This window comes from Pholcus phalangioides, unplaced genomic scaffold, assembly GCF_987345545.1.
Source record: "Pholcus phalangioides strain wild (caught in Gottingen) unplaced genomic scaffold, Ppha-v1.0 ptg000008l_1, whole genome shotgun sequence".
Lineage (NCBI taxonomy): Eukaryota > Metazoa > Arthropoda > Arachnida > Araneae > Pholcidae > Pholcus > Pholcus phalangioides.
The window spans coordinates 12945573-12960616 of NW_028301601.1; the positions used below are offsets into that span (position 1 = coordinate 12945573).

General features: G+C 36.0%; 1 protein-coding gene across 1 annotated transcript in view; it reads right to left on the bottom strand.

The window, feature by feature from the left end:
- Positions 1–15044, bottom strand: part of Arp5 (Actin-related protein 5) — a 40460-nt gene that overhangs the window by 9924 nt on the left and 15492 nt on the right. The window contains exons 6-17 of the mRNA XM_089234225.1: positions 10963–11055; positions 8893–9083; positions 7934–8050; positions 7285–7386; positions 6472–6552; positions 5819–5938; positions 5592–5684; positions 3831–3924; positions 3655–3698; positions 2758–2837; positions 937–1005; positions 170–287 (exon numbers count right to left, since the gene is read on the bottom strand). Coding sequence (XP_089090351.1) covers positions 170–287; positions 937–1005; positions 2758–2837; positions 3655–3698; positions 3831–3924; positions 5592–5684; positions 5819–5938; positions 6472–6552; positions 7285–7386; positions 7934–8050; positions 8893–9083; positions 10963–11055 — 1202 coding nt within the window. The remainder of the gene's footprint in view (positions 1–169; positions 288–936; positions 1006–2757; positions 2838–3654; positions 3699–3830; positions 3925–5591; positions 5685–5818; positions 5939–6471; positions 6553–7284; positions 7387–7933; positions 8051–8892; positions 9084–10962; positions 11056–15044) is intronic.

Sequence of the window (15044 nt, forward strand, 5' to 3'; positions counted from 1 at the left end):
TACCATGTAATAATTTTGTGGAACCAATTAATCATGTGAAGCAAGGGATGCCTGTATGAGTGTTTCAGATTATGTGCACATTTAAGGAATGAATTATGCTTGTGAACTTAAGTACCAGTGTATTAGAAACATAATATTATAAATACTTTTATTTGTGCCTTATTCATACCTCTACTAGAAGTTTCTGCTCCTCTACGCTATACTTAGACAGCATTGTTTCAATGACTTCTGCAAGTCCTGCTTGCTCAACCCCCAAGAGGGTTGGTTGGAATACTATTTCTGGAACTCTAAATCAAACAGAAAAACATATTATTGACTATTGTAAACTTGCAAATTAAAAAAAACAACAACAACGAACAAGCACATAATCCAAGGAAATTTACCAAAGAAAAGTATAACCATTAGAAAGAACCAATTAACCAGGAGCATATACAGGACTCATCTTTAGGGAAAAAGGAACAATGGTAGGAAAACAGGGTATACAGGAAATCTCAGCCCAACCTCCAAAAACTATCATCTAATCTTGAACGAGATTGATAAAGATGGCATGTGAAGATATTTTATTTTCAATTTTCTAAATTTTTTATTGCCTTTGGAGAGCAAGGTCCCTCCTAAGTCTCCTCTTGCATACATTTGTAGTGGTTAACAGCTCAGTGCTACTGGAAAATAATGGTAATAGAAGATTTATGAAATAAAGATAAAAAGGCTATAATGCTGGTGGAATAAATTAAGTCAATGGTCCATTTATCAACGTTTTACTGAAATTGACCTGTGCAAACGTTTGCCCAGCACTTTGCAGATTTCCGAAATTGAATGAAATTTTTTTATATATATCCCACATTTTAACACATGAAATAGAAAAACTTAATTCTATAGATTTTTGAATTTAAAAAAGCAAGTTTTGAAAAGAATTAGTGTAGACAAAGCGTAATTCACCTTATCCTCTCTACACCCAGGTGCAGTTGGTAAAACTCAGCCATGTTATATGAGAAACATTGTTCTGGGCTAAAGAAAAAAAATTAAACATGAGATTAATTTTACTTCTAAATTATTTTACTCTGAGATTAATTATGCTTTTTAAATATTATAACAATGCAATGGGTTTTTTTTTCGCAATGTTTGAACTGCAACAATTCAAACTACATAAAATCTATACATATAACACATAGGTTTTAACCTTTTTTTTATCTACGACCCAAAATCAACAATACAATCAACTTCTTGACTCATGGGTCTGATTTGGATTTAAAAGTGATTAATAATTAAATCTTATGAACAAAAATTTTGGGTTTCTGAAACTTTGTGAAACCAACAAAGGATGCCCATCTCCAAATCTCTTGTGACCCAGTTTCAGTCATGATCCATACATTAAGAACGTCTGATATAACGAGTGTAATGTTACGTAAAACCTAGGTTGTCTGATGTGTGAAAAAAAGAAACAAAAAATAAATAAATAGTAAAAAATCAATAAGTGGTAACCTCTATTTGATAGTCAGCTTATTTGCAGCCATTTTTAACACTAAAAGCTTAAACAATAATCACGGGCGGCTCGAAGTCCCGCATGCATAGAGATTCTGTCTGGAGCCGTCCTTGATAGATTGCATTCTTGTTTCTGGGACTAGTCCCAAGCCCTGTCTATATTCTCGCAAGTTTTCTTCTCTATTGTCGAATTATGGCTCAACAAAAGCGTGATGCCATGTGAATTTTTACCGTAAAATTTTTAAAATTTTTTTGGGGTCTAACTAGTCTATTCTGCCGCCTGGGTGCACAGCACCTCTTGCATCCTCACTTGTCTCCTCTGACAATAATGTCAGCACTTATTTATATGACATTTCCTGCATCCAGTTTCTTATAAACGATCTAAAATTCCTATCACTGGTTGGATGGCTAATTAAGAGATTCAAATTCTGGTAAATCAATTTCTGAAAATTTTGAAGGGCTTGAACTCTTTTTCTATAAATATGTTGAGAAAGCTCACTTTAAATGTAGAAAATAAAATCGTGAAAAAAAAAATGATTAGACTGTCTTTGAAACAGCCCTTTTTTGCTCAAATGCTTTTGGCTCAGAGAGGTTTCGTTGTATTTTCAGAAATTAGAGGCTATTTTGGTACCATTCTGTTGTACCACTGTGTCAGGAAAGTTTTCTTGATAAGGGCGAACCAGGTATCGAACTCGCGACAACTCTAAACATTCTTTGGTACTTTAGGTGAGTATCTTATCGACCTGGGCTACCGCGCCCGCACTCATAAAATCTCTCCACGATTTTGCTGGTTTCCCGCATAGGTCATTTCTAGCATACAAGTGTTGTAGACAGGAATTCATGGTTTAAGGTCAATTCTGAAAAGCTTCTCAAACACTTGCAAACCTAAAAATAGGATTCAAACTGAAAATTATCATTCCAGAGGTTAGTATGCTAACCACACGAATGGTAGACAGCATTATGCTAACTGATAATTATGTTTCATGAGTGAATCAAGTGCGCTGGAATGCAATAATAAAGCCAATTATTTCACCAGAGACTGTAGAGCAGTGATTTCCAAAGTGGGCAATGGAATGTTTTAGGGGGGTGGTAGAAGATATGGGTATAACATGGAGTTCTATGGGTTAGATTGCGATGGGAGAAAAAAAATTTCTGAAGAAGGAGGCGATGGGACAAAAAAGGTTGGGAAACTATGCTGTAGAGGTTGAGTAGATTTGAAAAAGTTGTTGTTCAATACCCATTTGCATTAAAAACAATTAAACTGGATAGGGAACTAACCTAGAAAATTCCCTTTCGTACTCTGTGATGATCTCTGTTAGTATCTCTATGTGTTCTCTTCGTTCCTCTTTTCTTGATATCTAAGGAAAAAGTAACAAAAACACATGAAATATGAACATACAATACAAATGTACTAAAAAAAAACAATCTGCCTGGCTTAACACTTAACATTTTTTATGGGACTCTTTAGAAGTATAAATATTTTACTGTATCTCAGTAGGCCTGTTTACATGTACAATATTGCTGTGGCATTAGGAGTTCTGGCACCCGTCAATGACTTTTTTTTCCCTCATAGAGAAAGAGAAGGAAATATTTATACCCTCTTCTACGAGGACTTTTGCAGCACACACCACTTTCCCCATAATCCTTAGTGATTTTTCCCTATTGCAGAGTAAAGGAAATCTGACTTTTCATTTTTCATGTAAACAGGGCTAACATATACAGAACTGTTTCTGTACAGTGTTCTTCAACTGCTATTCCGTGAAACATTTTTCTTAATTCATGTAGGAACTAAAACACCACATATCTTTATTGGTTTTTATTTGTCTTAGCGGTGCCATTATATGAATGCAAAATGGCTAGATGGTTAAAGCATTTCTCAATAAAAAAGGCTACAGCATTCAGTGATCAGCACAAGCTATTAACTTGCATGAAGCAAAAAATAGAGACAAAATTATCAAGAATATTCAGCACTATTAGAATTAATGTTCAACACATCTCTGTGAAGTAAAAATTTATTACAAATTTGATAAATATAATAACATTTTTTCTCTTTCCTGATAGATATTAACATAACTTTGGAAAAATTTTGTAAACACCAAAAGAGATAATTCAGTGAAAAACACAGGTCTAAAGCTAAATCATATTTATAAGATGTATGAAAAATAAAAGACTCACATAATCATTATATGACTGGTCTGTTCCACAAATCTCATGTAAACCTGCAGAAAAGTACAGTATAATAAAGCAGATTTAATTTTGTGAAGCAAAAAAAGAAAAATAACAATGAGTGTATAGATGTTAGAAAAAAAAATGTAATTCCTTTCTTTTGAATAAATTAAGGCAATACACACCTCCTATCATATCCAAAGCTCGTGAAAAACCAAATCCGCTAAGCTCATTGCTCTGTAAACCAAAACTTGCTCGAACTGGGTTTTCTACAAGTTCCTTACAGAAACAAGAACAAAAAATAACACAAACATGTATGAATTTCTAAATGGTTCGCTTAAGGCAGTGGTTAGTAAATTTTTCCGGCCTACAGTGGCTTTGCATATCAAAACTTTTCTAAGAGTTATAAGAGGATAAATTTGTTAAGTGGAAAACAATAATTCCAATTCACAATTTATACAGTTGAAAACAAAATATAACAAAGCGCAAAAAACACAATTATACAGTTTGTACAGTGAAAATCCTATATAACAAAGCCCTCTATAATGACAACCAACTATATAACAATATTACTTTTTGATCCCCAATGCACTGTCTGTAGTGTTAATACATCCAATCTATAGCAATATGTCATTATATAACGCTTTCACTATATAATGTAGGAAATAAGTAAATAGATCAATTTTGTCGGCACAGTTCTAGAACTTATAACGTAAGGAACAAAGGCATCGGAGATGGGGGGGGGGGGAGATATGATCAAGGTGTTTAAAATTTTCAACATGATGGATAGGATGGACTTCAGTTATTGAGACACACCATCAATCAAGTGCTTTGACAAAGGGACACCAGTTTGGATTGGTACTGCTATTTCCAGTAGTAGTAGTAGATTGGTAATACAGTAAAACTTTGATTAACCATCCGTTTCTGTTATCTGTCATCATCTTGAAAAAAAAATGTGTGTTACTTTTACACCCTTATGTATAAAGCTGGAAGTGACTGTACTTTATGATGGCGGAAGTGACTAATCGTCAGCGGCGGAGAGTTGAACTTGATCTGGCATGCCAAAAACCTATCACTAACCAGTCGCTAATGTGTTACAAACTGGGTCTCAGTTGTGAGAGAGTAGCCTGTTGAATGAATGTTTCGTTTTAGTTAGAATGCGACAAAATCGATGGAGGCTTTGAAATTTTGAACTATGATGAAATCGTTTCTAACGTGACTACCACTGAAGAAGAAATTGTGTGATGATAATGAAGGATCAATTCTTAACCATAAACCTTTAACTAGCCACTCAGAAGCAGAAACAACTGGTTAGAAATACAAGAGGACAAATGCAACACATATATTACTTCTGCGTAAGATATGGAACATCACTGCGCAGAAAACTCAAGCCTCAAAGAGACAGATGACAGATTCTCCCGTGTCTTCTTCTAAAGTACTGTGATGTAGGTTTACATTATTACTTCTGTACATTACAACTCTTATAGTGAAGTTTATATTGATCGTTTTGTAAGATTAAATACAATATGTATGCATTATTTATGTTTAAAAGGATTTTATTTTCTTTATTTTTATTTTCACCCCAAACCTGTAATGAAATCATGTTACAGCACATATGTGTTAAGCGATTTCTGTTATCCATCTATTTGATTATCCATCACAGCCCTGGTTCAGAGGGTGACGGTGAATCGAAGTTTTACGGTAGTAGCAGTATCGATTGGTGAAGAACAACTTTAGGTGTTGTGGTGTTGCAGGGAATTTTTCTCTAACAGAGACATGAATGAATGGGATAGTTTATCCTCTGGTATCATGACATTGACACATTTAAAAAGAAATACAATATTCAAATTGGGATAAATCGAGAAGCTATCCATACTTAAATGGAGATACTACACATACTGCAGTGAATCCCAGAATTACGTCATATAAAATTGGCGAGAACTTACTTCTTTCTTACGTCTAACGGCTTCTATCCACGTGTCAACATCTGGGAAGTTGTAAAGTTCAAGCTCTTCACACCAGTCTTTCAATGGGGAATCCTTGGAGAAAAATGAATTCAGCAAGATTTGAGAAAATAAATAGTTTAACTAAATAGTTTAATAAATAGTTATAAATAGTATAACTAACTTAATAAATGGTGCGGAGGGAGCAAAATACATGTGAAATTACGCACTTGCAGTTCTTCTGGCTGATGATTATTCACTATGTTCTTCATTTTTTTAATCTTGCAATTCAGTTCCTTTATACCAGCATGCAGTTCTGAAGCTGTCGAGTAACCAAGTTCTTGTAAAGCCTGGTTAATAAGAATAAAAATATCCGAATACAATTTAAAGCCCCAACTGGTAGAGAAATTTCCAAAATATCTAACATCATTGCATACAGAACAATAAAACGGTGCAATCTGCAAGTAAATTTTATACGGACTTTTTGAGAAAAAGTTTCAATCATTTTACAATAGAGAATATATAGTATAAAACTCCTATTTAACAATTTCCTTGATTTAAATAATACAGTGGTCAGTCTCTAATTCATTAAATCACAGTAAGACTTATTATATATATGCATATGTGTTTAATAAATAAAGAGTGTTTAATGAAGTTTCTAGCTCAAAATGTAACATCCACACTTCCATTCTATCCACATTCCATTTCTATCCACACTTTATTGTTCAAATACCTCTTTGGTTTGATTGGATTCTTTCAATGATAAAACATGAACTATTGAAATTACATGTCAGAGAATCACTTGTCAAAAGTATGGACAAAATTTTGTTGACACTAATTCGCACAATATTTGGAGCAAAAAACATAAAATGGAACAGCATACCAAAATTGCTTCGTCGTCATCATCATCTATTAGTTCTTGTACACTAAGTAGCTCTTGTAGACGCTCTTCATCATACGCAAGCTGATTAAACATGAACAAAGACAATTATATGAATATAATCCAAAAAAAACTGATAATAAATAATATGGATATATTCAAAAAAATATATTTTGGAGAATTATTATATTTTTGTAATAAATGCCATTAAGCTTATGTTTTCAAAAACATTTTTAGAGGCTTTACAACAATGTTGTACGAACATCAGTTTTTGTTTAAAAAAATAAAATCCTAAGTAAAGAAATTGTACCAGAAGCATATGCAAGGGCAAAACACACAAATCAAGAATTTAAAAATGTTAAAAAAATAATAATTTTTTAAAATATTGTTTTAACCAATTTATTTCTATTTAGAATGCCACTTTTGAAAGTTAGTAGTAAAACATTTTGCCTCCTATGCCCACCAACCAAAGAAATAACATTAGATATTGATCTAAAAGCCAATGTAAAAACTCATGCATCATTCATCGACCACTGATAATGTATCACTTACATTTTAGCCCAAAAATACTTTACATTTGAATGTTTTCTTTTATACTTATGCTATAAACCTAGCTAACTAAGTACAATCAGATTCGTTAGTATTGAGCTCAGATTGAATAACATATGCATTACAAATTTCATATAATATAAAATTTAAACTAAAAATATTATTTTAATTCCTGAAATTTTGTAATGATATAAGAATATACACACTGCTCTCAAATGCATTGTATTATAAAATTTGTGTTAAAAAAATTAATGAATTCATACATACTTTTTCAGTTCTGCGTTTGACCTTGACAGCTTGAGCTTGACCCAATATGGATGCACATTTTTCTAATTTTCCTGATAAAGTGTCTGTAGCCGATGAAGAAAGCTATAGCAAAACGGAATATATATGAGACAAATGAGAAAAATTTCAAGAAAACACAAAAATAAAACATATATACTGATAGGATGAACACATGCCATTCAGGTGATTTTGCAGATCAACTAAAGAGCAATGTTCAGTTATTATCTAACAATCATTCAGATAATATCTTTTGAGGTAAAAAGCTTTCATTCCAGTTGAACCTCATTAAGACGAAGTTTAAGAAACACTGAAAATACTTTGCACTAAACAAATTTTGTATTGACCAACCAAATCAGGATTTAATTAATGCCAATGTGATAAATATTTAATTTGTATATTAAACAAATTCATCTCAATAAGATCTGGCTGTAGTTTGTGAGTACTTTATTAAATTAAGTACTTCGACTTGATACGCTGCATGATATCTGAGTGGTACAGATGAATATCAACTACTTCAAATTATAGTCTCTATATTCTTCCCATAACGATACACGAACAACTTTGTTATACAAAGATTCTAGTAACATTCAAATTTCAGTGTTTTGACAGTTAAAAAATGCATGTTACTTACAGGAGTGAAAGGAAGTTGCACTTTGTGAACTTCTTGTTTGTAATAATCATCATACTCCCACATGTCAAGCTCATCGTTATAACACTTGCTAAACCGTACATGCTTATGCAACATGTTCTATTAAAAGAAAATAAGTTATTTGAGATACATGAATAGACATTCTGTTGAATAGATGTGAAACATTTCTCATTTCTCAAACTAGTATATAAGCTAATAAAACTGAGAGGAAGATTTTTCATAGTGCCTCTAAAATCACCCTCGAACAATATGTAAATGCAGTGAAATTCTGATTTAGCAATACTCTGGGGACCAAAAAAAATTGTTGTAGAGGGGGATCAACATTACATCGAGAGGTAGCTTTATCGTCCTGCACCATGAAATTTCACACTGTTGTTGGCATATCTTCTGAATCAGCTGTGCAATATTATCACCAGAAACTACACTTAAAAGTATTTATTTGCTGCAAAAAGATTATAATTAATTTGTTGATTAATTAAATTCGGTCAGATTCTTTTTCGCCCTTTAATAGAGTTCACCACATTACACTTCTGTGTACTACAAGGAAAGTAGCTATGCCAACAACTTCATTCCTCTTTTATATAACCGTGAGATGCAAAATACTGATTTGATGACTACACACCCTCGAAAAAAAAACAAAATTAGAAGAGTTCAAAAATATATTGAATATTTCGGGCGACATATATCAATATATATATATTGTTGTAGCGGTTTCAAAATCTTTAAAAAAAATATTGTTATAGAGGTATTTATTGTGATGAAGAATATCCTCATATTGAGTGGAGTTTAATGTTAGACTATAGAAAAATTTATACTTATACTGAATCTTATCATAGCAATGTTTTACTTTACCTTTCGCTTACAAAAATTAGATTAAAAATTTTGTATATTTTTTTATAGTTGTATTAATTTGTAAATTCTTGAAACATACTATCACTCACCTCTGCTCGGCTGAGTGTTATGGAAGTAGTATGAAGAGGGTATTTCAGTTGCAGTAATCGATGCAAGTAACTTGCCATGTTTTGTCCACCAACATTTATTCTAGTGCATCTCTGAACGTCCAATTGCCAATTCAACACAGGTAAGACATGTGTAGTTGTATTACCAAGAGAAAAGATCAGACTGTGCATGCCTGTTAGAAAGATAAATAAGATCATATGAAGACTCAGTGATTTATTGTAGGAAAGAAAGGGAAAAAAATGAAGTAGTACTATCAAACTAAGTAAACTTACAATTAAGTACTTAACATCTCATCAGGGATGGCTCGAACTTACCTGCCGCCCAGGGTGAAGCCACATATGCCACCCCTAATGATGACCCTGGCAGGAAGCTGACAGGGCTTCAGTGAAGTGGACCTAGAGATAAACCTGATTTTTTTTTTCAGAAGAAAGCCGCACATCTTTGTTTACCATGAAAAATGTGCGTGACCATACGTCTCGCTTTTGAAATAGAATTTCCCTGTTTTTTTCTGCTTTTTATTTCAAAATTATTTTACCATTCTTAATAATGTCAGATAACTTAATCCTTGAAACAGCACTTATTTTTGTGAGCCGTCATAACTTACCCTATAAATATGATTTATAATGGTTATTTTTATTAAGAATTTTTTTCAAAGGTGTTTCTGGTACTCCAGGGACTGGACAACTGAGAAGACAATTGTTGAACATTTTTGTCGCACCATGGTCATTTTTTGCACACAAGTTCTAATTAAACTGGGACCTACAATTTATTCTTTTTCTGTGGTCATTCCACCATTTCTGTTACACCCGTGTCAGGAAAATTTCTGACAAGGATGAACCGGGTATCGAACTTGCGACACCTCTAAAAATCCTTTGGACTTTAGGCGAGTATCTTATCGACCTAGGCCACTGTGCACCCACCCAGAAACCGAATTTTTCCTTTGTTTTCACTTGACTATTGTGGAACTAATTCTGGGTGAGAGCATGGCCCCACCTCATCCTAGAGCAGGGCCCCTAGGCTGGGATCTTTTGCGGCCCCCACAGTCAGCCTTCTCACGGACCCTTATATAGTTAATTTATGGCATGAAAAAGATAAAACAAATGTGAGAATTTTCCAGGGCCCTGTCAGCCCCACCATTGTGGGAACCATGGCTGAGTTAAATCTGAGGTGAATGGGTAAAAACGGTTCCACTGGGATAAAAAAAAAATCAAAGGAAATTTTTTCTGTCTGCTCTGGAGGGATGCAAAATACAAAATGAAAGGGTGAAAATTTTTGTTAGTAATTGTTTGGATAAGTTGTAGGGAGTGCCATCACCCCCAAGGGTAGGGCTGACAGGGCTCCAGCTTGGGTGCCTGGCAGAGCCGTAACGAGAGGGGAGCAGGGGGCAACTGCCCCTGGAGGAAAAATTTAGGGGCGGCAGTTTTAGGTAAGAACAAAATTATCTAATTATATTAAAATTATCCATTACATAATTATCGAATTTTAAAGTTGTGGGGGGCGGCAAAATAATGTTAGCCCCAGGCGGCCGAATCATGTTTGTGTTTGCACCAGGCAGGAAAAATCCTAGTTACAGCCCTTGGGCCCAGGAGTAAATCCTTATAATTTTTCTCTTATTTTTACACTATAAGTTAACTGTAGAAGGGGCCTCATGGAAAATCTTGCTTGGGTCCTGCGAAAGATTCGAGCCCAGGAGCCCTGATACAGGATGTAGAAGCTATGGGAGGGCAATAGGCAGGAGGTGCAAAAGTCCTGCACAGGTACAGATTTTGTCTCGAACAGCAATAGCTTACATTCTTCTTTCTGGTATTACGGTCAGAGACCCTGTCTATTTTCTCAACATTTCTGTTGTCGAGTTATGACAAAAAAGCATGATGTCATGTGAATTTTTACTGTACTAAATTTTAAGGTCTTAACTAAAGTCTATGCTGCTGCCCCTTACAAACTGCTGCCCGGGAGCACTGCACTCCTTGCACCCTTGCTTAAGCTGCCCCTGTTAAAAATGTTACTTAAATGTGAATGGAACTCTTACAACAATGACTTTGTGAAATTACCTTGTGGTCTGTTATAATAAAAAGAGAAGAGTCCATCAATTCCATATGCCACTGAAGGAATTTGATAACATTCAAAGAGCAATTCATTCATCACTGTAAAATCAAACATATGATTACGATTACAAAATTAAACTAGAATGAAAAAAAATTAAGGACAAATTTGAAGCAGCCATTTAAATTAACAATTAATAGTCAGTTAATAGAAAATTTGACCTCAAGTGGGGGGAAGTAATTTTTAACCAAAAATACAAATGACTAAAAGTTTCATACTGCCAGAGAAAGCAATTTTTACCTTAAAATATTCAAACACGAAGTAAAATACTTGGCGATCATATAGTAATTTCAAATATATTAATCAGAGAACAAAAATATTTTTCCCCATGAATTTTAGCCTTGACACAATCAATTTGCTTACATGAGACATAAATTGCTGTGACACAACATACTTTGTTTTACATGATATCTCTGGGGTCAAAGAGACCAAAAACATTTACAATCGGAATTGTCTCCCAAACCCAAAACATTATCACACTCGTATAAAGAGAGACTTGATTTTTTGAAAATTTTTACATTGGAAGAGCGCAGATGTCAGGGGGATATAATTGAAGTGTTTAAATTTTTTAAAGGGATGGATAAAATGGACCACGAGTTATTAATACATAGTCCATCACCTGCTTCAACAAGGGGACACCAGTATCATTTAGTAAGGGATAATTCCAGGTTGGGGTGTTGCAGAGAGTTTTTCCTCTAACAGGGTTATATGAATAAATGGAACAGCTTACCTCCAGGAGTTCATGACTTCTAACATGATTGACATGTTTAAAAAGAAATACCATAAACATATTAGGATAAATCGAGAAGCGATAATCGAGAACCTAGATGAGACAACCATAATATTTTATGGGCAGTATATTTATATTTTATTGTAATTACAATCGAACCTCGCTATAATGAACCTGGGACATAGTGAACTCTCGGTTATAGCGAGTTTTCAGTGGTCCCAACTGAACACCTATTTAACAAACTTCAATGTTTCAACAAATTTGAATACAGTGAACCTTGGGTTATAGTGAACTTTTCATTGGGTCCTCACATTATAACAGGGTTCAACTGTATTAGTTTTTTATTGCTCTTATTAGGTTGCTGTATTTTTTATACATTTTAGATATACACTCATGTCCATAAATTAAGGATAATGCCAGCTCCGGCAAATAAAGGTTCAGAAACAAAACAAACGTTATTTATTCATAAAGCCCATTTATTAAACAAAAGATAAAGAACAAAAACGATGGTGTATGTATGATACCATTCATAAAAACTACGATTTTTGCTCCCTGGAGCAATTGTAAAAAATATCTCCTTTACAAAAACTTACTATTACATGGTTGGTATGATGGTTAATACATTGTATGTCTCCCATGCGATGAAATACAGTCCGTACAACGCCTAGGCATGCTGAGTATCAAATTATCGATCTGATCTTGGGGGAGATCACTCCACTCAGCAAGCAATGCTCTCCGAAGTTCCGGTACACGTGTAGGAGGTGGTTGACGGGCTGCAACTCGCCGGCCAAGCATGTCCCACGCATGCTCTATCGGATTCAAGTCAGGTGAGAATTCTGGCCATTCCATACGGGTTATATCCTCAGATTCAAGGCATTCGTTTACGATGCTTGCTCGATGAGGACGGGCGTTGTCATCCATAAACACAAATTCTGCGCCCATGGCACCCCTAAACAAACATACATGTTGTTCCAGAATGATATCCCGATAAATCTGGGCTTTCATGGTTCCGGTTTGAACATGCAGATCTGTTCTGGAACGCAGTATAATTCCACCCCAAACGAGCAATGCTGCACCACCGTAACGGTGTCGTTCAATGATGTTGTCTTGGTGGTAACGGGTACCTGGCGTTCTCCATATGAAAGTCCGACGTGAATCAGACTGCAAGCTAAACCTGGACTCATCGGAAAACATCACACCAGCCCACTGTGACGATGTCCACATTGCATGTTCTCTACTCCAGGCTAATCGCTGCCGACAGTGAGTTGCCGTGAGCGGAACACATCTGACAGGCCTGCGAGCATATAGACCAATATCTACCCAAACGTCTGTACACGGTTTGCCTTGAAACTGTGGTAACCGTGGCTGACGAGACAGGTCGGATACTGTGCTCTGTCTGCTAATTTTGGCAGTTACTGCCAAATACCAATCTTCATGCGGCGTTGTAACTCGGGGGCAACCTGTACTGTAACGTCTACTGACAATTCCAAGTTCCTCGGATACTTCCATCTGAGTACGCCCACATTCCAGGCGGCCGATAATTCTACCACGTAAAAAATCCTCCACATGTGTCCTCTGTGTCATAACTATTCGCTTATGCACTGAGCGCCTTACAGAACTCTTGTGAACAATTTTACTTCTTTGCCACCATTCCTTATATACCCCCCTCTTACACTCTCGTCATTGTGACGTACTATCAGAATCATCTGGTGGCTTCCTGAAATTTGCATATCATTCTTGCAGATGTGTGTGATAATTCTAAAGGTGAAATTTTTACTTTAGATTTCGATTTCCGTGTGATTCTGAATTATCCTTAATTTATGGACATGAGTATATATTTAGCATCCATATTTTTTATGGGCATCTTTTATCAGCCTTGGGCCCAAAGAAAATAAATTTATTATTTCCTTTGGGCATTTTGTCTGTTGTATTTGTATCCAAAACATCCTCATAATTAGGTTTTAATTTTTGGACCTATCATATTATCAAATTCCAGTCAAGTATTTTCCCTAACCAATCAAAATATTTAGAATAAAAAAAGCCAAAGATGTGATGAACAGAGAGAAAGAGAGGATCACATGCACTCACTCCAGGGCTTTTGAAATGCAAACTAGTTTTTCTAGTGAGTATAAAGCAGTGGTTCTCAACCTGGGGCCATATGGCCCCCTTGTGGTCCTGGGATATTCTGGGGGGGGGGGCCACGGGAGAAAATCAGAAGAAAGGTGATCCACGACAGTTGGTCAAGGGAGTCACAGAGAACTGTGAAGAGAAAAAAGCTTTAAAAGTGAAACATGGTTGAAAAAAATATTACTACTTTTAGAATTCATCAGATCCCAGTTCATAGAACCAGGGTCATCTTAACCCTTGGGTCTATGTGGGCATGACCAGTGCCGTCTTAACGCATGGGCCTGGGGGCCTCAGGAGAAGAGGGGCCTCACAAAAATGAGAATTAGTTGAAATTTTGGAGAATTTGCCTGGTAGGACCTCAGAAAAATCACTTGGCCCGGGGGCCCATGATGCTCTTAAGACGGCCCTGGGCATGACCCGGGTCTTCATGTCTATAATGGAGGGAGGGGGACTGCACTATATGAGATCTGGTACAATGATTTTCATCTGTTACTTTCAGCTAAGTATGGAGGGCCGCCAGAGCAACGGTTGATGTGGTGACTAATGCTAGGCTGCTTGATGGGAGGGGACTGGATAGTGCGCTCATCATGGATAAAAAGAGGAAAGGGGGCTGGATGTGCCGGACCGGATGGCCTTCGAATGTATCTCGAGGGCTTCCCGGTCGGACACCTTCAGCACTCTCCAGCACGGACCAACTCTGCCGAGTAAATGGCTAATATCCCTAGCGGGACAGAGCCAGGTCCCTGCCTGGTAAGAAGAAGAAGGTTGATGTGGTGGAAGGGTCGATTTATCGTGCATGTTCGTTGGATCGTACCGCATTTTACACAGACTGTTTTTTAACATATAATTTGACTCCTGGGAGAGATGATAATCCGCCATTTTTGAGTCCGTGCCTAGCCAGGATTCCAGAGATCGATCTGATTTATTAAAATTTCACTCATAATAAAAATATAGAAAGTATCTCAATCATTGATGAGGGTAGAGGGGGCCCTGGATAGGACAGGGGGGGGGGGCACAAGAAAAAAATGTGATCCATAGGGGGCCATGAGCTGAAAAAGGTTAAGAAACACTGGTGTAAAGCAGTGATTCCCAACGTGGGCGTTAACGCCCCCTGGGGGGGCGATGGAATGTTCCGGGGGGGGCGGTAGAAGCTACGGGTACAGCATAGGATTC